Source organism: Oncorhynchus clarkii, chromosome 18 (genome assembly GCF_045791955.1).
Source record: "Oncorhynchus clarkii lewisi isolate Uvic-CL-2024 chromosome 18, UVic_Ocla_1.0, whole genome shotgun sequence".
Classification (NCBI taxonomy): Eukaryota; Metazoa; Chordata; class Actinopteri; order Salmoniformes; family Salmonidae; genus Oncorhynchus; species Oncorhynchus clarkii.
Window position 1 is genome coordinate 26826520 of NC_092164.1, and position 26266 is coordinate 26852785.

The 26266-nt window shown below is 45.3% G+C and overlaps 1 protein-coding gene across 2 annotated transcripts in view; it reads right to left on the reverse strand.

Annotated features, from left to right (window-relative positions):
- Window positions 1-18246: 18246 nt before the first annotated feature.
- Window positions 18247-26266, reverse strand: part of LOC139373284 (neuropilin-2-like) — a 69716-nt gene continuing 61696 nt past the window's right edge. Inside the window, exons 16-17 of one of the 2 annotated variants that reach the window (XM_071113619.1) lie at window positions 21096-21155; window positions 18247-20648 (exon numbers count right to left, since the gene is read on the reverse strand). In XM_071113619.1, the coding sequence (XP_070969720.1) occupies window positions 20332-20648; window positions 21096-21155 (377 nt within the window). In that variant the 3' untranslated portion in view covers window positions 18247-20331. Of the gene's footprint in view, window positions 20649-21095; window positions 21156-21360; window positions 24566-26266 lie in introns of those variants that run through there. The other variant, XM_071113620.1, reaches the window with a different exon arrangement.

Below are 26266 nucleotides of genomic sequence, written 5' to 3' on the forward strand. Positions count from 1 at the left end.
CTTCCACGTATTTCTGTGTGTGTGTGTGTGTGTGTGTGAGTGTGAGAGTGTGGAGTCTCACCACACTGTGCCTAGAGATTCCTATCTCCTGTACTGGGCATTATCATCTTCTCGCTAAAACAATACCATACAGGAACATTCCTGGGATTTGCAAAGATAAATTCTACATTCCATATGTCTTCCATAAATTCCTCATGAACACTTCCATATCATCATTCATAAGTGATTGAAAGAGGTGCTGATCTGGGTGCACGTGTGTGTGCATGCTTTCATGTGTGTGTGCGTACCTCAGTGGTTTGAATGATGCTAAGCTTAGTCTTTGAGCAGCTGACGGGTTGTAAATCCTCTCTCCCCTGGGTGCTGTTACTTAGAGAAGCACAGAACTATCAGTCAGAGAGAAAGGGGAAAGAGCCGAGAGGGGTATCATCACAGTCATTACATAAAGTACACTCACACACGCGGGCAAACACACACGCGGGCACTTGCCCACGTGGACAAAAGTGTGTGTTTTTATGTGCACGCACGCATGCAGGCATGCAGGCACGCAGACACACACTGTCAAGGTCTGTGAACATACCTTCTACAAGGCATGGGAACGTCCGTCAACAAAACCCCTGCTCACTCAGTGAGCGATAATGAACAGAACAAACCATCAGTCAACATTAAAAGAGTACAGAAAGCAAATGTACCCATACCAGCCCCTTCAAACTGCAGAAACATAGTCACCCAAGCTTCTCACTCTAAAAATGATTAAACAGTTAGAATATGACTAGATTGGCTATATAATGCAGTTTGGGTAAATCATTTGTTGAAGAAGAGTGAATTCAGAGGCAGATTATTTATGGGCAAACCTTATAGGCTCCAAGTTTTTTTTTTGCAACAACATTGTCAATTATTCTGAAACATATTGAAGTGCCATTGAATTTTATTATCACCCCAATGGAGTCTGTAATGAAAGAGAAGAAATTTGAGGGAAATTATGAGAAGGCCATTTGAATTATTATTCCCAAAACAAAAGACAAAAATCTGCCTGCCACATAATAAAAACAAAAGAAAGATCTTGAGAACAATTGGCTGAATGATGGGCCTCAAGTTGTGTTCATTGCATTCTGTTGTTGAGGGTGACTCATTTCTATTGAAAGTAAAGGATTTTCAATTTGACATACTTGATTGATGGTTTTCAATATGAAATACAGTATGTCACCTTGTTTTTCACCCAGATTTATATTGACTCACTCCCTTTGAAATAATTGGGTAATAATATGGCAACCAGAACTGGACAAACAATAGTTGTATTTTGTGGTTTATTAAAAAAGACCAAGTCAAGTCAAGTATACAGTACCAGTCAAAAGTTTAGACACACTGACTCATTCAAGGGTTTTCCTTTATTTGTACTATTTTCTACATTGTAGAATAATAGTGAAGACATCAAAACCCACCCACCACCTGCCAACACCTATTTTATGCCTCTGCTACTCTCTGTTTATCATACAGTGCCTTGCGAAAGTATTCGGCCCCCTTGAACTTTGCGACCTTTTGCCACATTTCAGGCTTCAAACATAAAGATATAAAACTGTATTTGTTTGTGAAGAATCAACAACAAGTGGGACACAATCATGAAGTGGAACGACATTTATTGGATATTTCAAACTTTTTTAACAAATCAAAAACTGAAAAATTGGGCGTGCAAAATTATTCATCCCCTTTACTTTCAGTGCAGCAAACTCTGAATGATCCAATGTTGACCTAAATGACTAATGATGATAAATACAATCCACCTGTGTGTAATCAAGTCTACGTATAAATGCACCTGCACTGTGATAGTCTCAGAGGTCCGTCAAAAGCGCAGAGAGCATCATGAAGAACAAGGAACACACCAGGCAGGTCCGAGATACTGTTGTGAAGAAGTTTAAAGCCGGATTTGGATACAAAAATATTTCCCAAGCTTTAAACATCCCAAGGAGCACTGTGCAAGCGATAATATTGAAATGGAAGGAGTATCAGACCACTGCAAATCTACCAAGACCTGGCCGTCCCTCTAAACTTTCAGCTCATACAAGGAGAAGACTGATCAGAGATGCAGCCAAGAGGCCCATGATCACTCTGGATGAACTGCAGAGATCTACAGCTGAGGTGGGAGACTCTGTCCATAGGACAACAATCAGTCGTATATTGCACAAATCTGGCCTTTATGGAAGAGTGGCAAGAAGAAAGCCATTTCTTAAAGATATCCATAAAAAGTGTTGTTTAAAGTTTGCCACAAGCCACCTGGGAGACACACCAAACATGTGGAAGAAGGTGCTCTGGTCAGATGAAACCAAAATTGAACTTTTTGGCAACAATGCAAAACGTTATGTTTGGCGTAAAAGCAACACAGCTCATCACCCTGAACACACCATCCCCACTGTCAAACATGGTGGTGGCAGCATCATAGTTTGGGCCTGCTTTTCTTCAGCAGGGACAGGGAAGATGGTTAAAATTGATGGGAAGATGGATGGAGCCAAATACAGGACCATTCTGGAAGAAAACCTGATGGAGTCTGCAAAAGACCTGAGACTGGGACGGAGATTTGTCTTCCAACAAGACAATGATCCAAAACATAAAGCAAAATCTACAATGGAATGGTTCAAAAATAAACATATCCAGGTGTTAGAATGGCCAAGTCAAAGTCCAGACCTGAATCCAATCGAGAATCTGTGGAAAGAACTGAAAACTGCTGTTCACAAATGCTCTCCATCCAACCTCACTGAGCTCGAGCTGTTTTGCAAGGAGGAATGGGAAAAAATGTCAGTCTCTCGATGTGCAAAACTGATAGAGACATACCCCAATCGACTTACAGCTGTAATCGCAGCAAAAGGTGGCGCTACAAAGTATTAACTTAAGGGGGCTGAATAATTTTGCACGCCCAATTTTTCAGTTTTTGATTTGTTAAAAAAGTTTGAAATATCCAATAAATGTCGTTCCACTTCATGATTGTGTCCCACTTGTTGTTGATTCTTCACAAAAAAATACAGTTTTATATCTTTATGTTTGAAGCCTGAAATGTGGCAAAAGGTCGCAAAGTTCAAGGGGGCCGAATACTTTCGCAAGGCACTGTATATGCATAGTCACTTTAATGATATCTACATGTACTTACTACCTGAATCAGCCTGATTAACCGGTGTCTGTATGTAGCCTCGCTACTTTTGTAGCCTCGCTACTGTATACAGCCTGTCTTTTTACTGTTGTTTAATTTCTTTACCTACCTATTGTTCACCTAATACCTTTTTTGCACTATTGGTTAGAGCCTGTAAGTAAGCACTTCACTGTAAGGTACACCTGTTGTATTCGGCGCACATGACAAATAAACTTTGATTGGATTAAAACGATGAAATAACACATATGGAAGCAAAAAGGCAGTAAGTAACTGCTCATAGCGTGGAACTGAGAAAAATGGCTTCAAAGTTTAATTGTCCAGCCAAATTAATTCTAGGGAGATCATTGGAGATGTAATGATCTGTTGCCTTACTATGAGTAAATATTTTTAAAATTGTATTATTATTTATCCTCCTTGGCATGACATGTTATAAATTGCAAAGAGCAGTATCTGCCATTTTAATTTGTTAGTTTACTCTACTTGTCAGTGATTGGGTGCAGAGTGAAAGCGGAGTCAGGCGCAGGACACAGGTTGGAGTAATCCAATTGAGTAATCCAACTGAAATTCCAAAATGGAACATACAACAAAACTAACACGAACACAACCATTAACGACATAAACAATCACGGACAGAACAGAAATGTATGTCAGATGGTTAAATAGGGAATGTAATGAGGGAATGTAAAACAGGTGTGTATGTAATCAGACAAAACGAAACAGAAAAATGGATCGGTAGTGACTAGAAAGCCGGTGACCACTGAACACCACCCGAACAAGGAGAAGGGCCGACTTCGGCGGAAGTCGTGACAGTACCCCCCCCTTGACGCTCGGCTCCAGCAACGCGCCGACACCGGCCTCGGGGACGACCAGGAGGACGGCACGCAGGGCGATCCGGGTGGAGACGGTGAAACTCCTGTAGTAATGAGGGATATAGGATGTCCTCCACCGGTACCCAGCATCTCTCCTCCGGGCCGTACCCCTCCCACTCCACGAGGTACTGAAGGCCCCTCGCCCGATGCCTTGAGTCCATGATGGCTCGTACGGTATACGCCGGGACCCCCCCTTTGATTTGATTTGATTTGATGTCCAGAGGGGGTGGAGGAAGCTCCCGCACCTCAGACTGCTGGAGCGGACCAGCCACCACCGGCCTGAGTAGAGACACATGGAATGAGGGGTTAATGTGATAATCAGGGGGGAGTTGTAACCTATAACAAACCTTGTTCAGTCTCCTCAGGACATTAAATGGCCCCACAAACCGCGGACCCAGCTTCCGGCAGGGCAGGTGAAGGGGTAGGTTTTGGGTCGAGAGCCAGACACCGGGGCCTCACTGCGGTAGCGGTCAGCACTCGCCTTTTGCCTCCTGACGGCCCGTTGTAGCTGCACATGGGCAGCGTTCCATGTCTCTTCTGAGTGCCGAAACTATTCATCCACCGCAGGAGCCTCGATCTGGCTCTGATGCCATGGTGCCAGGACCGGCTGATAACCCAGCACACACTGAAATGGTGATAGGTTGGTAGAGGAGTTTTGGGCCATCTCCGCCCAGGGGATGTAAACCGCCCACTCCCTTGTCCGGTCCTGGCAATAGGACCGCAGAAACCTACCCACATCCTGGTTGACTCTTTCCACCTGCCCTTTACTATCGGGTTGAAAACCTGAGGTAAGGCTGACCGAGACCCCCAGGCGTTCCATAAACGCCCTCCATACTCTAGATGTGAATTGGGGACCCCGATCAGAAACTATATCCTCAGGCACCCCGTAGTGCCGGAATACGTGGGTGAAAAGGGCCTCCGCAGTTTGTAGAGCCATAGGGAGACCGGGCAAAGGAAGAAGGCGGCAGGACTTAGAAAACCGATCCACAACGACCAGGATTGTGGTGTTACCCCGCGACGGGGGAAGATCCGTCACGAAATCCACCGATAGGTGTGACCATGGTCGTTGTGGAACGGGAAGGGGTTGTAATTTCCCTCTGGGCAGGTGTCTAGGTGCCTTGCATTGTGAGCATACCGAACAGGAGGAAACATACACCCTCACGTCCTTAGCTAAAGTGGGCCACCAGTACTTTCCAGCAATGCAGCGCACCATCCGGCCGATGCCAGGATGACCAGAGGGTGACGTGTGAGCCCAAAAGATCAAACGATCGCGGACATCAAACGGAATGTACAGACGCCCAGCTGGACACTCAGGGGGAGTGGGCTCGGCACGTGACGCCCGCTCGATGTCCGCGTCCACCTCCCATACCACCGGTGCCACCAGGCGAGAAGCTGGAATTATGGGAGTGAGGTCCGTGGACCGTTCCGCTGTATCATACAGCCGGGACAGTGCGTCTGCCTTCACGTTCTGGGAACCTGGTTTGTAGGAAAGGGTGAAAACAAAACGGGTAAAAAAACATGGCCCACCTTGCCTGGCGAGGGTTCAGTCTCCTCGCTGCTCGAATGTACTCCAGATTGCGGTGGTCAGTCCAAATGAGAAAAGGGTGTCTAGCCCCCTCAAGCCAATGTCTCCAAGCTTTCAGAGCCATGACAACAGCTAACATCTCCCGGTCCCCCACATTATAGTTTCGCTCCGCCAGGCGGAGCTGCTTCGAAAAGAATGCACAGGGGCGGAGCTTTAGTGGCGTACCCGAGCGCTGAGACAGCACAGCCCCTATCCCTGTCTCGGACGTGTCCACCTCAACTATGAACGCTAAGGAGGGATCAGGATGAGCCAACATGGGAGCCGAGGTAAACAGAGCCTTCAGGTGACCAAAATCCCTGTCCGCCCCTGCTGTCCACTGCAGTCGCACCGGTCCCCCCTTCAGCAGTGAGGTAATGGGAGCCGCTACCTGACCAAAACCCTGGATAAATCTCCGGTAGTAGTTGGCAAACCATAAAAACCGCTGCACCACCTTTACCGTGGTTGGAGTTGGCCAATTACACACAACTGAAATGCGATCATTCTCCATCTCTATCCCAACGCTGAAAAGCGGTACCCTAGGAAGGAGATGGACTGTTGGAAGAACAGACATTTCTCAGCCTTGACGTACAGGTCATGTTCCAACAATCTACCAAGCACCCAGCGTACCAGGGACACATGCTCGGCGCGTGTAGCAGAGTATATTAGAATGTCATCTATATACACACCACTACACCCTGCCCGTGCAGGTCCCTGAAAATCTCATCTACAAAGGATTGGAAGACTGATGGAGCATTCATTAACCCGTACGGCATGACGAGGTACTCATAATGCCCAGACGTGGTGCTAAATGCTGTCTTCCACTCATCTCCCGCCCGGATACGCACTAGTTTGTAAGCGCTCCTGAGGTCCAATTTTGTGAAGAAGCGCACCCCGTGTAATGACTCGGTCATACTGGTATTCAAACCTCGATAATCAATACACGGGCGCCAACCTCCATCCTTTTTCTTCACAAAAAAGAAACTCGAGGAGACAGGTGAGATGGAAGGTTGAATGTATCCCTGTCTCAGAGATTCGGTGACATATGTCTCCATAGCCACCGTCTCCTCCTGTGTCAGAGGATACACATGACTCCTGGGAAGTGCAGCATCTACCAAGAGATCAATCGCACAATCCCCCTGTCGATGGGGTGGTAATTGAGTCGCCTTCTTTTTACAGAAGGCGAGTGCCAGCGGCGGGAGAAGTCCTCCTAGTCATCCAGAGTCGGCCCTTCCCTTCCCCAGATGGAAGCGGCGGGAGAAGTCCTCCTAGTCATCCAGAGTCGGCCCTTCCCTTCCCCAGATGGAAGCGGCGGGAGAAGTCCTCCTAGTCATCCAGAGTCTGACCTTCCCTTCCCCAGATGGAAGCGGCGGGAGAAGTCCTCCTAGTCATCCAGAGTCGGACCTTCCCTTCCCCAGATGGAAGCGGCGGGAGAAGTCCTCGTAGTCATCCAGAGTCTGACCTTCCCTTCCCCAGATGGAAGCGGCGGGAGAAGTCCTCCTAGTCATCCAGAGTCTGACCTTCCCTTCCCCAGATAGAAGCGGTGGGAGAACTCCTCGTAGTCATCCAGAGTCTGACCTTCCCTTCCCCAGATGGAAGCGGCGGGAGAAGTCCTCCTAGTCATCCAGAGTCGGACCTTCCCTTCCCCAGATGGCGTTGGCCCACTCCAGGGCTTTTCCAGTCAGGCAGGAGATGAGCGCCCACTCTCTCGCGTCCGGAAGGAGCCGACTGAACAGCTGCCAGGTAGAGCTCCAGCTGGAGTAGGAACCCCTGGCACCTGGCAACTGATCCGTCATAGGCTCCTGGGAGCGAGAGCCGAATTCCACTGGGACTTGACTACGAGGGGTGAACATCGGTGTAGGTTGAGGCGCGGGTGGAGGTGTAGTAGCGTTGACAGGAAAGCCTCCTCTCTCCCATCTGTCCATAGTTTGTAACACGCGGTCCATGGTTGTCCCTAGCCGGTTTAACATGGTCACGTGCTGCTGAACTCGCTCCTCTACTGGGAGAGAAGGGCTGGCTGTACCTACTGACTCCATTAAAATGGTCCGTGATTCTGTCAGCGATTGGGTGCAGAGTGAAAGCGGAGTCAGGCACAGGACACAGGTACGGAGTAATCCAATTGAGTAATCCAACTGGAATTCCAAAATGGAACATACAACAAAACTCTAACACGAACACAACCGCTAACGACATAAACAATCACGGACAGAACAGAAATGTATGTCAGATGGTTAAATAGGGAATGTAATGAGGGAATGTAAAACAGGTGTGTATGTAATCAGACAAAACAAAACTAAACAGAAAAATGGATCGGTAGTGACTAGAAAGCCGGTGACGTCGACCGCCGAACACCACCCGAACAAGGAGAAGGGCCGACTTCGGCGGAAGTCGTGACACTACTTCTCATTTATGCTATTAATAAAAGAACAGTGTAATTTCTGACAGTGTAACAGAGTTGAAACTGCATCGTTTGTGTGTCTTCCACTAAGACACCAGTACAGAGAGATGTAGGTTCTGCATTAGTCACATTGCATGCTGTGTTTGACAAGTAGCCCATGTCTTGTTATAAGAATAAATAAGAAAAGCAGCACTGCAATTGTTTGAATTACATGAAATGATTACCTGTCTTGTAATATATAATGACGGAACATGATAGAAGTATGACGTAGGGTAATACTAATTTAAAATAATTACTATGAGATTGCTAATAAAAACATTTTATTTGAATTTTTTCAAATTACACTTTTGAATGAATAAATAAATAATTGTTTTAAGAATACATTTTAAACATATTTACATGTTCATATTCATAAGATGACACAAATTACATTTAGCTACAATTGATAAAATGCTGAATAGTTACATTTAATTTTTAAGTAACGTTTAATTTTTTAGTAAAACTTCTTCATTGCTCTTCCATATCCGTCCTCATCCTCAGCAATGAAGTTCACAGGCAAGGCATTCAAGAACTGCCTTCGATTTGCAGGCATCAGAGGACACATCTTGGTGATTATGTCCATCTTCTTGGACTCTTCTATCCCTCTATCCTGTGTACGTAGTGTCGAGGGTGTCTCTAGAGTGACTTTCTTCTGATAAAGTCAAGCTCTGTGAAGTCCTTTTCTTCATGGGAGACTTTGTAGAAGAGGCTTCTGGATCCACGCCTCAACTGGATCTCAGCCATCTCTGCCAGCTTTGGTGCCGCTGCCTTCTTCAGCTTGGCGATGGAATGGCCAGCGAGGGCGCATGACGACTTTTTGCATATCAACACTCCTCACAGACCAGTCGTCAGGCCAATCTTCCTGTGCATCTTCTTATGTTCTTCATATTTCCTACATTGCATGCAGTCGGGGTTGGGGATGGTGAATTCAGGTGCTGCATGGCTGTTGTCTTGGCTCATTCTCCCTGTGCTCCATCTTCAGATGATGACCATGCACCAAACAGAGCTCGCACTCCTCCTCTCCAAGCTTCACAAAGCTGATGTTCCTTCCTTTTACCGCCTTGCGATAGGTCTCGTAACCGCAGTTGGCATCTTTGTTCTTCTTCTTGTAGTCATTATGCATGAACCGAATATTGACGTCACCCGGGAGGTAGAGGCGATGTGGGGCATGCTCTCGTCTGTTGTGGCTGATTTGGTGATGGAAGGACTCAATGTGTTGCAGGATTGAATTCATGTTCAATTTGCTCGCTGAAGCTTTCTTTCCCCTCTGATGCTTTGATGGAATCAGTTTGGTGGTGATTGACTTGATTAATTGTGACAATCAGCTTGTCATTTTTGGGGTGGTAGCCCAATGTTGTCAGAAAAAAACACTTTGCACACCTGTTGTACAGAACCACTCTGGTTTGGAAGATGGAACAGAAACGACCTGCAGCGTCGACTGCCAGCACCAATAGTGATATTTTTCTTAGATTGCTGTGCCACCATGTGGAAGATCCATGTCCTCTTCTCCTTATACTTCATCTCCCAATACTTTCCCCAGATTTCCCTTTGCCTACCCTCTGAAATATTCTGAGTACATTGCCTCTTGCATTTGGGACCACGTGGCTTACCCATTGGTGGAATCTTGGATTTCTTGTTTGATGGGTTGTCTGGAGTTGTGTCCACGGGCTCAGCTGCCACTTGTGCTGGAACATCCAACTCTGAAGGTGGATGATAATCTTCATCATCATCATCGTCGGCAATTGATTTCTTATCTGATAGTCTGATGTCTAAGGAGGCGGAGACCACCCACTGGTTCTCTATTTCTTCAGATAGTGTTGACACTGTGACTTCAGTTAAAGGGGGTAGATCAGCAAATCTTTGTTGGAATGTGGCCCTCAAACTCAACTGAAATAAATAGAGCAAATAATCAGGGACCTGCATCCTAATGATTCTATTCTGTCATGGATGATAATAATTAATACTGACATGTGGTGTGCAAACATATGATCATAATCATTTTCAGTTATTCTATAGTATAGGGTATAATCAATGTTGATTTTATCTTGTGCAAACATTATCTTAATCATTTTCACTGTCATCTATTAATTTCATACCTGCTCCCAAAAAGGCTCTTAAATTTGGATCTTTATTTACAAATACAAAAAAAATTGCATGGATGGACATTGACAGGAATAACACCTAATATTGACGTGGTTGTACTGTCCTAATACACCCTCACATGGCAACTTTGATCCGCATAGATGCCAATCATCTAGACCACAGGGATTGGTTGAAGTCATTTTGGCACAAGTGTTTTTTTCCACATTCATGTAATGATGGCACTGAAGCAGACACATTGAGCACACATTTATCATGTCAAAGCTTGTTGTACTAATTACATATGCCACCAACAAAGGTGATGGATACAATTTGGGATTTTAACTTTCTTGACCGAGACAGTCACACGATACTGGAATATAAAACAAAACCAGAAACCCTGAACATGTGAGTAGATATATTATTAATGACCTAGCAATGCTGTGTGTGTGCGCTCAACCGGAAAATGAGTGTGCGTGGCTTTTGACAATTCAGTATGAGGTGCACGTCCAACTGACCGTCAGCTGGCTAGAGATCGTGTGTGTGGTGTAAAGTTAGTGATTCAAATAACTCATTAAATGTCACAATACAACTATTGTAAGGGTTTTCCTGTGGTGAAGTAGAGGCGGACCAAAACGCAGCGTGGTTATATTGATTCATGTTTAATAAAAACAGATAAACATGAACACTACAAAACAATAAACGTGGAAAACCAAAAAACAGCCCTATCTGGTGCAAAACACAGAGACAGGAACAATCACCCACAAACACACAGTGAAACCCAGGCTACCTAAATATGGTTCCCAATCAGAGACAATGACTAACACCTGCCTCTGATTGAGAACCATGTCAGGCCAGACATAGAAATAGACAAACAAGGGGCCTCCCGGATGGCGCAGTGGTTAAGGGCGCTGTACTGCAGCGCCAGCTGCGCCATCAGAGTCCCTGGGTTCGCGCCCAGGCTCTGTCGTAACCGGCCGCGACCGGGAGGTCCGTGGGGCGACGCACAATTGGCCTAGCGTCGCCCGGGTTAGGGAGGGCTTGGTCGGTAGGGGTGTCCTTGTCTCATCGCGCACCAGCGACTCCTGTGGCGGGCTGGGCGCAGTGTACGCTAACCAAGGTGGCCAGGTGCACAGTGTTTCCTCCGGCGCATTGGTGCGGCTGGCTTCCGGGTTGGATGTGCGCTGTGTTAAGAAGCAGTGCGGCTTGGTTGGGTTGTGTATCGGAGGACGCATGACTTTCAACCTTCGTCTCTCCCGAGCCCGTACGGGAGTTGTAGCGATGAGACAAGATAGTAGCTACTACAACAATTGGATACCACGAAATTGGGGAGAAAAAGGGGTAAAATTAAAAAAAAAAAAAAAAAAAAAAAGAAATAGACAAACAAGACATCCAACATAGAATGCCCACTCAGATCACACCCTGACCAACCGAAACATACAAAGCAAACTATGGTCAGGGTGTGACAACTATAGGGATTATAGTCATTCCAGATATAATAGATTGAAGCTAGTATAAACTGCAGATAGCCTCTTATGAGAGCATGTAGCACAAATCTATTGCTTCAAGCTAATGCTAGCCAGGTAGGTTTTGACTTTTTGATAGGGGCGCGTCAGTTTTAGCTAGGTGGCTAGAAATTGTGTGTATGGTGTACTGATCCAAAGAAACAATCAGATGAAATCTCTGAATATAATTCATTATATGGCTAATAGATTGAAGTTAGTATCAATTGCAGATCTCTCTTATGAGAGCAGGTAGCATTGGTCTATGCTCGCTAGCTAGTTAGCTAGCTTGCTAGCTAATTAATTTTGGTCTCAGGGGTGTGCAACATATAGGGCCACTGAGTGGCTTCCATGCATGGCCTACCAGCCACTGATGCAGACCTTTGGAACATCTACATTTTTAAAAAAGTCTACAAATCCATTTAATAAAGCCTACACAATGACAATAAGTTATTTATTTTAGACAGTTCTAAAGAAACATGATATGAAGAAAATGTATTCTATTTCAGAAGAGCAGAACAGTATAGATTGAGTTGTCCTTATGTTAGGCCCTGATCTGGCTATGCCATATGGCTGTGGGCTACACTAGTTCATTAAACAGACAAGATATGCTTAGAATATAAATAATATTTTCTCCAAACGATTTGAGGAAGTGAGCACGTGGGGCTATTCTGTGTTGAGCGGTTATTCATGTAACTTTAGTTGTTCTACAAGTGGCCAGTGGCCGTTGTGCCCTTGGGTTAAATAAAATTAATATAATTCCCTACTCCCGGCTGCGTGCCGAAGCACCTCTCACTCGCAAGTGAAGACAGACACATCGGGGATGCAACTGTGAGAGTCCTTATCCAATTCCGAGGTGCATATTGAAGATATTGGAAGAACTGTCCACATTTACTTTTCGTCAGCCAACAAGGTGAGTAGGCCTAACGAACTTCAAAAGCACTAGCCTACGTCAATCTACTATCCCCCATAGTACAAGTGTTGACCTATTGTATTCTGTGCGAGAAATACATATTCCAAACAAAGTATGGGACAGTTGTGGGATCCAATAGATCCCAAAGTAATACAACCATTAGCATCAGCAAACTTGTTTTACGCAATGAGCCTGACTCAACAGATGAGAACTTTTAGATTGAAATGTTGATAAACTATATGGCTATTTCTTCACATTATAAGCGAAAAGTGAACACAAATGCGATTATGCATGTAATGCTTTTATTATAAAGGTGCATTTTTATGGTGAAAATTATCTTCCCCCTAACTTATGTATTCCAGTTAGGCACTACACCTGTTGTAAGCCTATGGGCTAGGCTACATGAGGTGTTCGACGATGATTTGAAAAAGTCGCAAAAAAAAGCATGTGATGTTTCTTGCCTTAAACTGGGCAGCATTCACAAGTGATAATGTATCATTCACAGTTCATAGGCTAATATTGTCACCCATCACACTATTCTTGATTTAATTTTCTATTTACATATACTAAATAATTATTGCTTGAAGTTTTTTAATTTATTGTGTAACTGTCTCGAAACAGGCAGGAGGAAAAAATACATGTCATCTCTGCACTTAAATAGCGAATGGAGGGCGCGTTTCCCTATGGTTTATATTCATGCCAGCCAGGTAGGCTATACTCCTGTTGTAAAGATAAGCAATGTGCTCAATATTAGCAAAGTTGAGAAGTAAATATAGTAGGCCTAGCCTATAGAAAGCTGATGGGATCCTCCTCTTTTTAATAGAGGCCATCACTCTGTTTTCTCACACAATTGCATAGCCTATAGAAATGTTGTGCAACATGAGCTCATGGGCTCTCATGAAGTGTTTGATTAGATTAGAAGGACAATAGAGTGCCAAGTACCAGGCAGTTAGCAAGTTCGGTAGGCTACTAATGACCATCAGCAGCATCAGAGCTTGGAGATGCTTAATTACCGTGACTAAATGGTCACGTGGAATTTGACTGCTGTTATGACTCGTGACCGCTGGTGTGACGGTAATACGGTCACTGTAACAGCCCTAATCACAACTAGTGTATCAAATGGTTTGTACATCAGTTGTACAACATGAGTGAGTATGGGACCAGAGTGAAATATTGTCTGTGGTGGCAGTTGACATGTTGCATTGAGAATAGAGAATAGGAGTACATTAAGCTGGTGACTTTGTGCAGACAACTGAGGACCGATTTTCTGTCACAAACAGATAGTGAAAGTAGCAACAAAAGGTTACGGGGTGTGCGGGATCACATCCCGTAATCCCAAAAATGTATTTATCATGAGGGGCATAAACAATTTCTAGTAATGCTGCATACTTCAAGAAAGGTTTCATCTCACCTTTCTGGTAAAAATAGACATACATTGCTGAGGTGTAATCACCTTTGAGGACACAAGCTCAAGTACACAGTGTAAATATGATACATCCTATAAAATATATAATATTTTAATATTTTTTATTTCCTATTCAACAAAACTGTATGAATAAATTAGCATATTTTCTAAATCCTTGACTTCGTCATTTACAAAATAGCCTCCAACACTCTACTCAGCAAATTGGATGCAGTCTATCTGCAGTCTATCACAGTGCCATCCGTTTTGTCACCAAAGCCCCATATACTATCCACCACTGCGACCTGTATGCTCTCATTGGCTGGCCCTCGCTTCATATTCGTCGCCAAACCCACTGGCTCCAGGTCATCTATAAGTCTTTGCTAGGTAAAGCCCCACCTTATCTCAGCTCACTGGTCACCATAGCAGCACCCACCCGTAGCACGCGCTCCAGCAGATATATTTCACTGGTCATCCCCAAAGCCAATTCCTCCTTTAGCCACCTTTCCTTTTAGTTCTCTGCAGCCAATGACTGGAACGAACTGCAAAAATCACTGAAGCTGGAGACTCATATCTCCCTCACTAACTATAAGCACCAGCTGTCAGAGCAGCTCACAGATCACTGCACCTGTACTGTACATAACCCATCTGTAAATAGCCCATCCAACTACCCCATCCCCATACTGTTTATTTTATTAATATTGCTCCTTTTCACCCCAGTATCTCTACTTGCACACTCATCTTCTGCACATTTATCACTCCAGTGTTTAATTGCTATATTGTAATTATTTTGCCACTATGGCCTATTTATTGCCTTACCTCCCTTATCCTAGCTCATTTACACATACTGTATACATACTTATTCTATTGTATTATTGACTGCATGTTTGTTTATTCCAACAACTCTGTGTTGTTGTTTGTGTCGCACTGCTTTGCTTTATCTTGGCAAGGTCGCAGTTGTAAATGAGATCTTGTTCTCAACTAGCCTACCTGGTTAAATAAAGGTGAAATAAATAAATAAAATTAAAAAGGTCTCTCTTAAACAAAACGTCTTCCCCACCGCTGTGAACGTCACACAGCTCTAGCGAGTTGGATGACCATTCAAAACGATTTATCTCAGTCGGAGCTAGTATTTTTCCCAATTGTCTTGAACGTACTGAAGTCGGAGTTCCCAGTTGCTTTGAATGTGTCGTAAGGATTGCAGGCATGTGCTTAATTAGTGGCTTTAACGTAGGGTTTAGCCAGAAGTTGATGGACAGTCATAAGAGCGAATTAAATGGTAGGAGGGAAATCCCAACTTCAAGTGGTGACAGATTTCACGTCCTACATCACACAGGTGGAAGAGATATACTTCTGTGTCCGTGAGAACCAGGGCTACCCCTTCGATCTACAGTGTCCACAGATCTATATACAAGCAAACATGTTGGTCGGAACCAGTACCAAAACCACACAGGTCCCCTAAACAGGGAGACTTTATATCTATGAGGTTGTTTTTATTTTTTAAATGTAACCTTTATTTAACTAGGCAAGTCCGTTAAGAACAAATTCTTTCTCACAATGACGGCCTACCCCGGCCAAACCTGGACGACGCTGGGCCAATTGTGCGCCGCCCTATGGGACTCCCAATCACAACCAGATGTGTTGCAGCCTGGATTCAAACCAGGAACTGCATTGACGCCTGAGATGCAGTGTCTTAGACCACTGCGCCACTCCGGAGCCACATAGATATTAGATCTTTATGAAAAACATTTGACCTCAAAGGTTGACTAATAACTTGAGAAATTACCATCTGAATGGTAATTACAAACAGAGCAATGCATTGATAATTGAAGGTTTCTTCTTGCTGTCTTCAGCTTTAAGAGCGCCTCATTCAATCAGCTCACAGGGAATATGTATACTGAGTGAATTTCCTCCATGATGACCTTCCATGACAGGGGAGCGAGAACCAGGTTGCGTCCCAAATGGCCACCTATTCCCTATATAGTGGTGTACTTACACTACTACATTAGTTGTGCACTATGCAGGGAATAGGGTTACATTTGGGACACAGATCCACATTGAGTCTGGCCTAGTTTGAGCTCACAAACAGAGATACTCTATGTTCTTGTTCTAATATTTCCTCCATTTATTTGCTTTCAGAAGCCATATCCTGTAGTGGCGGAGAATGAATCTCTAGGAAAGAGTGACAGCCTGTCTTTCTGTAAATGTTTAGATAGGTGGCTGTGGATGTCACTGTGTTTGGGCGATAGCGATCATAGAAATATAATTACTAGAAGGGAGGCAATTAGGTTAGCCTATGGAAGTACTCAATGTGGCCGCCGGTCCACCTAACACAGAACATTGACTTGAATGGGATAATCTATTCTAGAATCGAATTCCATTTCTATGGCAGCAGCAGCCCGGATCCCCTGTCCACCCCTCCTCTGACCCAGATACAAGCTTTGAACCATTGGCACACAGGACAGGACAGGCAGGGATGTGACTGGGCTGACTTCCCAGCATGCCTTGTGAGACAGGGGGGCTGCTCAGTGGAAGGGAGAAGGAGTGTGTGTGTGGGGGGAGGGAGGGTGTGATGTGAGGGGTCTGGATACTGCTGAAAGGGATACTGGGTCAGTCTCTTGGTGCTTCTCTGGGGTCTGCTCCTGTTAATCACTGATGAGGAGAATGGACTGTCACTCCATCTCGATCAGATCCAACTCGCCCAGACTGTCAATAGGTCTATCTCTCATCTGTCGATTCAGTCACAGAGAAAATCCACTCAAACCAACTAACCTACATTCAACAAATACACCAACAACCAACAAAATATACAGCAACACCCAATCACACCACACAACACTCTCCTCTCTACATGTAATCAAGATACAAATAAATGATTGGACCTACAAAGTCCCGCAGCATAATCGCAAAACTTTTAGTGGAGCAACCACTGTAGCCCTCACACAGACACTGTGATTACAGAATGAGTAATGAGCTGTGCGTCCACTGGCGCTGCCGCTCTTAATCTGGCCCTATCAGTTTACAGATGCTTTGAAGGCTGGTCTGGCCGGGTGCAACGTTAGAAGCGAGACGTCTCTCTGAGCTCATGTGGAGTATTCCATTTCTAACTCACAGAGAAAAGGGAAAAAACATTATTTGGCAAAATATTATTTTTCTTTTTTATAATTTGAGTCTTAAGAACCTAGCCCCCCCCCCCCCCCGCCCCCCCCCACCCCCGGCACAGAACAACGACAATCAGTCTTCTTTGGTAGTTTCTTGTTGACGGTTCGGTCATGGTTTGTGTCTGGTGTGCTAGCTCGTTTCTGCTGGGATCAATCACACTTGCTCGCTAGTTAACAGATGGTGGTGTGCTCCTCTGTTGGTTCGGGTGTTGCGTTTAGGGACCATAATTGGGCTGTTATGTTGCACCGCAGAGCGTGCTAACAGCCGCGCACCCACTTTGACTGGGTAACAACATGTGTCGAGGCTCTGAATCACTGGTTGTGGAGCAGTGGGTATTACGCCCTCAGTAAGGAGCCAACTAACTCTAAGCTGAGCCACGGTTCCCAGGAAGTAGCTAACAGTGAATGTTGTCAATCCATTGTGAGGGATATGAAAAGTTATGAGACAATTACCTTTTTGGTCTGTTGTGTGGCAAATTTCCCCCTTCAAGGGATAGTTTAGCGAATTACGAAATTTCATTAAACCTTCCCTTTAAATTCAATACACGGCCTATTCATATTATGACTGTATCCATTTCCTCCCTCTTACTAATGCCAGCCAAAGAAATCCTTGCAGTCACGGATATGTTACAGGCCATACCTTCTGGTTGTGTTAGTGTTTAGGTATGAGGGCTGACATGGCCAAACAAAACCATGTGTAGGAGATGGGGAGCCATGTAAATGGAGGAAGCAGAGTAATCATATGTGTGTGTGTGCTTTGTGTGTTATGTGTGTGTGTGTGTGTGTGAGAGAGATGCTGGGCACTTCAAAGCTTTGATGTTGGAGCTCCTGAACAAGGGCGACTAGAGGTCTGGGCTAATGGGAGGCCATGGAGAGATGAGAGGAAAACTATGGCTGGCTGACACTGTGTGTATGCATGTCTGTTTTCATGTTTGTGTTTGAAAGCCTGTGTGTGTGACCTATACAGAGAGTTTGTGAATACAAACGGTGTACAGTGTGTGAATAGAAATGTGCCTGTGAGGGTGTTTGGTTTGTTAGAGTGTACAAGTGTGTACATGGCTATGGACGATACAATGTACTGTGTGTGCGTGTGTGTGTGTGTACAAGCCGAGGTTACCTCAGTGTCCTCATACTAACAACCCATCTGAAACTCACACAAAGCAAGACAAATGAGCACATCCAGCGATGACGTTCTCTGTACGGTATAAATCCTTTATTAAATAATCATAATAACAATATTAATAACAATCATAAAAAGAACATTTCTGTACAAAGCCCCCAAGCAACAATTAGGTCTGACCAGTGTCAAGGTCGTCCTCGTGAGGTCTCTTGCCCAGAGGGGTGAGTTTGACTCATTCTTGCCCAGGGAGGTGTGTTTTAGCCCCTCCCGCCCAGACAGATTGGGCTACTGTTCTGTATCTGTAATCTGATTCGGGCTACAAAGGCAAGCTGGATCACAGAAGCTCCAAGGCACTTGGAAGAGAGTCAGTGGGGTCCAGTGATGGGAGCCTCTGGGATAGGAGAGGGAATGTGGGTTGGTGGGGTGGAGGGTGGAAGGGAGAAGGGGATAGACTCTACCTCACGGCCCAGCGACCCGTCCCCCAACAACCTGGGCCTCTCGGTCAGCACAAGCCTGGGTCCACTTCAGTGCATCCAGACGCACACAGCCCTATACATGCCCAGCATTGCATCAGAATGACCAGGATACTCTGTCTTCGGTGTGTGTGCGCTAGCATGTGCACGCTGTGCATGTGTGTGTGTGATCAGTGTGTGTGAAAGTGAGAAGTCTGAGGTACAGTGGAAAGATTTACTGTTCTCTTTCCCACTCCTCCTTCACAAGGCTAGAGTCCAGAGGGAGCAGATGTGTGTTTAAATCCTCCTGATTTACCTCTCCCCATAAACCTGTTTCCTGTTAACACGCCAGCCTCACCGTGACAACGTCAAAGTGTGAAAAAATGAGCAACAAACATCAAACGAGGAGAGCACAAGTGAAGAACCATGACACCAAGACCACATTGGTCCACTCTGAGGAAATGGTGTCCTTCCATTGGGGTTTCCTCTGCCAATCGCTGACTTAAAGCTCAGATGTGTGTCCACTGTCAAGTAATGATCTAGAATATATATATCTTTTTTTTTTGTATCCCACTTTGCGCTTTATCGTCGATTCGTTCCTGATCCAACACACAGAGTGCATTGTCCCCAGAGAGGTTGATTTAGGACTTTGTGCTCCATTGATTCATCATTTTGTTTCCTTCTCTCTTCATCAGTTCTCATTTGTAGATGGCTATTCAGTCTCTGCCTGGATTTCCCAGCAATCCATAGGTTGCACTGTCCAAAACCATCTCCACCTTAACCTTTACTTCACCTAGCCACAGTTTACTGTAAACACGACTGTCAACCTTCTTTTCGATACAAACCCACCGGCAACAACAGCCTGAAACTAAATCTAACAATAAACTCCCTTGCTTTCTATCTTCAAACTGAACACGTTTAGAAGAGAACATGATTAGAACCCCCCCCCCCCCTTCTCCCCCCATTCCATCCTTTCTTTATCAGCATTCACAGGCTGGCAAAGGGCCAAAACGAGAAAGAAAACAGAGAAGAATTGAACAAATAACAAAAAGACACACCAAAGATGGTGATTAATCTAAAAATACCCCAGACCTGTCAGAAAATGGGGTGGAGAACTGAGGCTGATGTGTTACAGAGACGCAAGAGTCTAACTCAACGAAAACACTTCATAAAGAATTCACTTCACTAGGTTCTAGGCCACTGTGTCCACGTGATAGAGAAATACTATCTAAGCACTGCATGAACACCTGTCTAAGGCGTTTCCTGTGTCAAGGAGTTTAGCATAACATCTTTCCAGTTTAAAAACTAGGCCTAGAAAACTATGACGTATTTATATGGAATTTGGGGGGGGGTAGTAGGTATTGATATGTGTTGATATTTGAACTCCCCTGGCAATGGAACAGTCCGCTATAGGGACCACTTTGGGAATTACCCGGTCCTTCCCTCATTGGTTTTGGTCCAGAAAACCCCACCCTGGACTGCACCACTTTGATTGAAGCAGGGTGGAGGGGTCTCAAGATCAGTCTAAAAAAAGTGTATTTCCCCCAAAATGTCCTTCCATCTGGCAGGTGTAGTCCTTCAGCTCAGAAAGGAAATTCACGGTCCAAGCAAAGGAGAGAAAACAAAGGAGAAAATAATCTCCTCAAAATGGCTGCCTCTCTACATTCCTCTACCCCTCTCCCCTCTCTACTCTTTCCCCTCATGCCTCGGTGCAGCAGCGCTGCTGGTTGAGCTTCACCTTGTGCTTGAGGCCGTCGTACAGCTCAAAGTTGTAGTTCTCCAGCGTGGTAGAACTACGCGATGACAGGCCACTGTAGGAGCACGTGCAGTAGAGCAGCATGCCGGCGCACACAGCGCCCAGCAGCACGCCCAGGGAGCTCATAACGATGATGGTGACCAGGATGGGGTCCAGCGTGTACAGCCACGAGTTGTCCTTGTCTGCCGAGGAGGAGACGCGCGTCTCCAGTGGCTCGGAGGACGGGGCCGCGGTACTCAACTCCTCGGGGAACGCCCAGCCTGGACGACAGGAGGAAAAGAGAGAGGGAGATGAGAGAGAGGGGAGAGAGAGGGAGAGAGGGGGAGAGTGAGAGAGAGAGGGAGATGAGAGAGAGGAGAGAGTGAGGGAGAGAGTGAGAGAGAGGGGAGAGTGAGGGAGAGATAGAGAGAGAGGGGAGAGTGGGGGGAGAGAGAGAGAGAGAGAGGTGGAGAGTGAGGGGGAGAGAGAGAGAGAGAGAGAGAGAGAGAGAGAGAGAGAGAGAGAGAGGAGAGTGAGGGGGAGAGAGAGAGAGAGAGAGAGAGAGAGAGAGAGAGAGAGAGAGAGAGGGAGAGAGAGAGAGAAAGGAGGAGTAGAGAAGGAGAGACAAAGAGAGATGCTTATTAGAGACTAGGTGTTTTTTCACATTTGGAAAAACCTATTGCAGTAATGGACACATGAAATACATTGTAGTTGATGGAAGCACTTACCTCCATCTAACTGGTCCCTGCCATTAAAAAGTCTGCTGTCTCCAAACTCTGGTCTCCTATCTATGAGAGAAGAAGATACAACAGAACAATTGTACAAAGTATGTACAATGCCAAGCATCCACACAGTACATTTTGGTTTCATGCAATAATTTAAGCTGTCTATGTAAAATCTTCCTTCACTGTAATTACTAATGCCAGTAATGAATTACTATAATATGTGTTGGGGCTGCTAAAGTCCAATGGCATACAGACACATACCACAATGTAGAAAAATATCACTTTATTACCACAGACCATACTATATTCACATTCATTTAACTATTTCAAATCACACTTTCAACATAGCTCACAAAGAGGTGCAAAGCCCAAGTAAAGTATCAGCAAACCATTTTATCATCATCATCATCATACAAATAGATTTTGCATTGAGCGCTAAACAGACAATGAGACAATCAAACACAGTTCCCTCCTGGCTTCCACCCAGTGCGTTGTGATGTGGTGCGATCATCATGAGATACCAATGAGTATCAGCACTGAGAGTGGTGCTTAGGAGTGCATAAGCCGAGCCCTCCGTTCAACGCCCCAAAATTCACCCCGACGCCGTTTTTGAAAAGGCCACTTTAACTTCAGGTTGATTTTCATCTCGAGAGGTGTGTGCGCAACACTTGGCATGTGGACAGGGGTGGGAGTAAGTGCTTGGCAGGAACACCTTAACTGGAGCCCTCAACGAGAATCATTAATATGGTCTCCAGGGGCAACTGCTGTTGGCTGCTGGTGTGTGTGTGTGTGTGGGGGGTGCAGTGTGTGTGTCGGGGGAGGGGTGCATGTGCGCATGTGTGAGAGAGACTGCATGTGGGTGGGTGTGTGTGTGTGTGTGTGTTTGCGTGAGAGATTGTGTCTGTGTGAGCAGGAGATGGGAAAAGAGAAAAGTGCTTACCACAGCCTAAATAAATGTTATCACTCCATTACCTAATTAGAGATATTAAGAGCTTGGAGCGGACCTACGGTGAGATGGACAGAGTGGGGTGCCCAACCCCCAGTTGATTTAAAAGCACATTGTGAGTGGATGCCAAAAAAACTCCTCTTAACTCTGAGAAAAGTAAAAAGCCTGATTGCCATACACATTCACCCAACTCAATGGGAAGACTCTATGGGAAGACTCCTTATAGCCTTCTTCAACCCCCCCCCCCCCAACTGATAACATGGTGGCTTCCATAGAAATGTTCTATTGAATTCCGTGGAGGCATCACTCTAACCCAAACATGGTTGTCCTACTTAAAGGGACAGTTCATTCCAAACTCAAAGTTTGTCAGATGCTTTCAGACCTGGGAATTGGTCTTACGTTGAGATAAGTTCACATCCCAGTTCACCGGTGGCAAAATGGAAGCACCATCATTTGCTGATTTGATTTGGTGTTTATCTTTTCCACTCACTCGAGGTTGAGGCATATAGCTGGATCTACGCAACTATGGGACGTGGACTCATCTCATAGACTACTTTTGAGGTCGGAAAACACCTTTCACATAGTTGGTGGGTGGCTGAATGGGCTGAATGGGCTGAATGGGCAGGTATTGAACTAAACTAGCTCTGGATTTACAATAATGGATAGTTCAACCAAACTACACAATTCAACAACAACAAAAATATTCCCCTGAAATCAGTCTATAGAATCCATGCTTAGGCTTTGTTTACATGGCCAATGTTTTGTAATTTGGGTGAACTTCCCCTTTAAGGGCCATCTGATTCACAGAGCTCTACATAACCACTAACAAACCAACCAACTTAAATATGTGCTAACTATAATCATAATTGGGCCTGGTCCCATTTTAAACATATTTCCAATTCTCTTGGCCACCAGTTGTTATACCATTACATTCTTTGCCATTTTGTTTATGCCCTCAATGTTCTAATGAGGGATGCATCCCGCCAGCCTCCATCTTAAGTTATAGGGAAGCATCGTTTGCAGTTTGTCCATGATGTTTCGGTGTTTCAGTTTGTGCATGATGTTTCTCAACTAAGAGCACACGCAACAGGAAAAAAAATGGTCTTCCAGCTGTTTGAGAGTATTGCATAGAGTTGGATGTGGGGCTTACCAGACACATGTTTTCACATGGGTGACACCATCGAGGACTTTCCAAGATAGAACACAAACAATGTGGGAATGAGCATTAAATCACAAGTGATGATGATGATGATGATGATAATTATATTATAAAGACGGGGACTCTGCTCACAGACTGACTGAGGGGTCATATTCAATCAAAAGCTTGATGCGGGGTTTCCGGTGTGGGACTACTAAAATATTATTCTTGAGCTGCATGAATGAGATTGATTCCTCAGGTCAATAAGGGCGACACAAAAATGCTCAACTTCATATTCAAACATGCTTTTAGTCTTACACTGGAATACCCAATAAACCCGGGCCACTCATAATAAACAAAACGCACATAATCGTTACAGTGTATCTATTTAACATCTCCTTCAGTAATATTAACACTGACATCTTAGCAGCCTGTCCTGAAGCACCATCTTTACAATGAAGCCTCTCCTGTAGGCACATCCATCGTCTCTGTCTGTAACATTCCCCCTCCTCTCGCTCTTCTCTCTTCTCGGAGTGTCCCAGCGGAGCTGTCAGCGAGACAGTGTCTCTCGCTTGTCTGTTTGTGGTCTGACAGCGCTGGAGGTTTTGCATGGCTGAACTACTGCACCCACACAGGGCCGGGAGGTTAGCCCACACTGAGTGTGTCCGTGCTGGTGTGATTTCAGGAAACCCCAGGGGGTAGGAACCAGAACTTGAACCAATAGTCCTGCAAGGCTGGAGGTTGGGTTTGAAACGAGCCACTCACATAGATCGCTTCATCTCTCTCTGAATCACATCACCCCAGCTTGAAGTGTGAAATGTCAACGACCAACTCCCCCAGAAAAACAGTGGCCAAAACTACGTCCATAGTCCGTAGACAGATTCAAATGATAGAAATAGTGTTCGAAGAGTTAGTCTGTGAACAATAACATCCGCTGCTGATGAAAGCAGGACCCAACAGAAAATGTCACTGTCAATACCACTCCGATCCTTGTCCCCCGTTGCATCATCCATGATCCATGCCATCAAAAGGGGAGGTGTTTAGCTGTAAGCCCCACCTCTTCCTTTCAGCAGAGGGCATATGTTTGGTGGCCGTGGTTGTCTAGCCTCACGGTGAGCACGGGCTCCGTCCCTGGAGCGGCGGTCACCGGGTTACTGGCTGAGCACTGGGAGTACTGAAAGTACTGGGATTGGCTGTGGTAGGACACAGAGAGCTGGCTCTTCTTCGCTGCCAGCCTTCGTCGATGGCAACAGAGCGCCCGTACCAAGATGGACACTGCCAGGAGTATCAGGGCACCCCCGGCGGCCACGAGGTAGTACCAGAGGGTGGGTATGAGTGGTAGCGCCAACGTGTCTACTGTGGGGTCACTCCCGCCAGGAACACCTCCCCCTGGTGGAGAGATAAGGAATATGTTGGCTCGGGAGGGGGGGAGTAGAGAGGAGGCAAGCTAAGCACATCCAATTGACCGCTTTGTTTTTTGTGGGGGGTTTTCTCCCCTGTGGCTTTCCATCACATGAACAGCAGGCGTACGAGCACATGGGCATGCACAAGCATGCCAGCTCAAACGGGGAACAAGTTATTCATCACAGATAATGGCTAAAACAAATCAAATGCATCAGGGTTTTTTTTTTATCTGAGGATTGAAGCTTGGGTTGCAGTCGATGGTGAGAGAGGTGATTTTCACACTAGGAGCAGTAGAGTATAGCTACAGATTTGAAATTAGTCTGTGGGATTGAATTGATCCAATGCTCCAATGAATAAAGCTCTCATGTAATAACTTGGGTGTGAAACAAAGGGTGTGATAATTAGCTGTAACAGTACGGACGCACACACGCACACAAACACACACACACACACACACACACACACAGATGTACACACACACAGAGACCCACTGGACAGAGACATCTGAACAATTTGAATTGATACCTAATTAACTTGACAACAAACATCAATTCAGTTTGAAAGAAATCAAACCAAAGAGGTTTCAACCCCTGTGGTTGATTTATGATTGAAACCTGGGTTGGATCAAGACACAAAAAGTCACTGATGCAACGTTACGTGACTAGGCCGATGAAGTCAAATATTTTTTGTTCCCAATGAGGAGCCCCTACTTCCTGTTGGTACAGGAAATCCCAGTGCTCCACTGACCAATCATACGACCCCATGGAGCCTACATAGGAATGTTCTGGATTGTTCTCTCTTTAATTTGGAGACAGTGATGGAATATGTTGGGCAGGTTCAAATGGGTTTATTTGGAAGACACATTGCTGTTCTGTCCTAGTCTTTGTTTTTGTTGCTCTCTTGGTCAGTTCTTTCCTCTTCAAGCCAAGAAGTATCTCAGTGGAGACCCTCCTCTACTAACACAGATCCTCCACTTCAATCCTATGAACCCCTCTCACATTCTTTGCGCAATTGCCCTAACAACGTCTTCCTATGCATACAGGTCTGTGAAATCAGACGCCGACAACAGTTTCCAAGCACTCTTAGGTCTCATCTAGGAAAATGGACCAAAAGCAGCAGTTTAAGGGCTCGAGAGAGAGGGAGAGAGAGAAAGTGAGAGATAGCTGAGAGACTCCATATGCGGTGTAGAGTTGAAGCCACCCTGAGTATTCGACCATGTCACATAATTAGAGGGAAATGGCGCGTGTACCTGCCACTGCACTGTGCACACGCTCATTAGACAGAGCTGAGAGGATGAGAGAGACACTGGCGTTGCAGCTGAGTCACTCTATTTGATTACGTTTCACTGGGAAGTGTGTATGTGTGAGTTTTTGTGCGTGTGCTTTTGTGTGTCTGTGTGGGTGTGCGTGCGTGCATGTGTGTATGAGTCTGTGTGTGTCTGTGTGTATGTTTGCGTGCGTCACGGTGGAGGAAGGAAGTGCACACATCACACACACAAATTCCCAAGCTCTTATCTTATTGGAATCAGCAGCCAAAAACGCTATATCAAGTAATAACACCAATCCCCTATAGCTCTCCCAATATTACTACTGAGGCAGACAGTTCTTTTAAAACCATGGATGTCAAAGCAATAGTATGAATTTCTCTGCAATAAACTGGATTCTGCTGGATTCAGTGGGCTCTGAT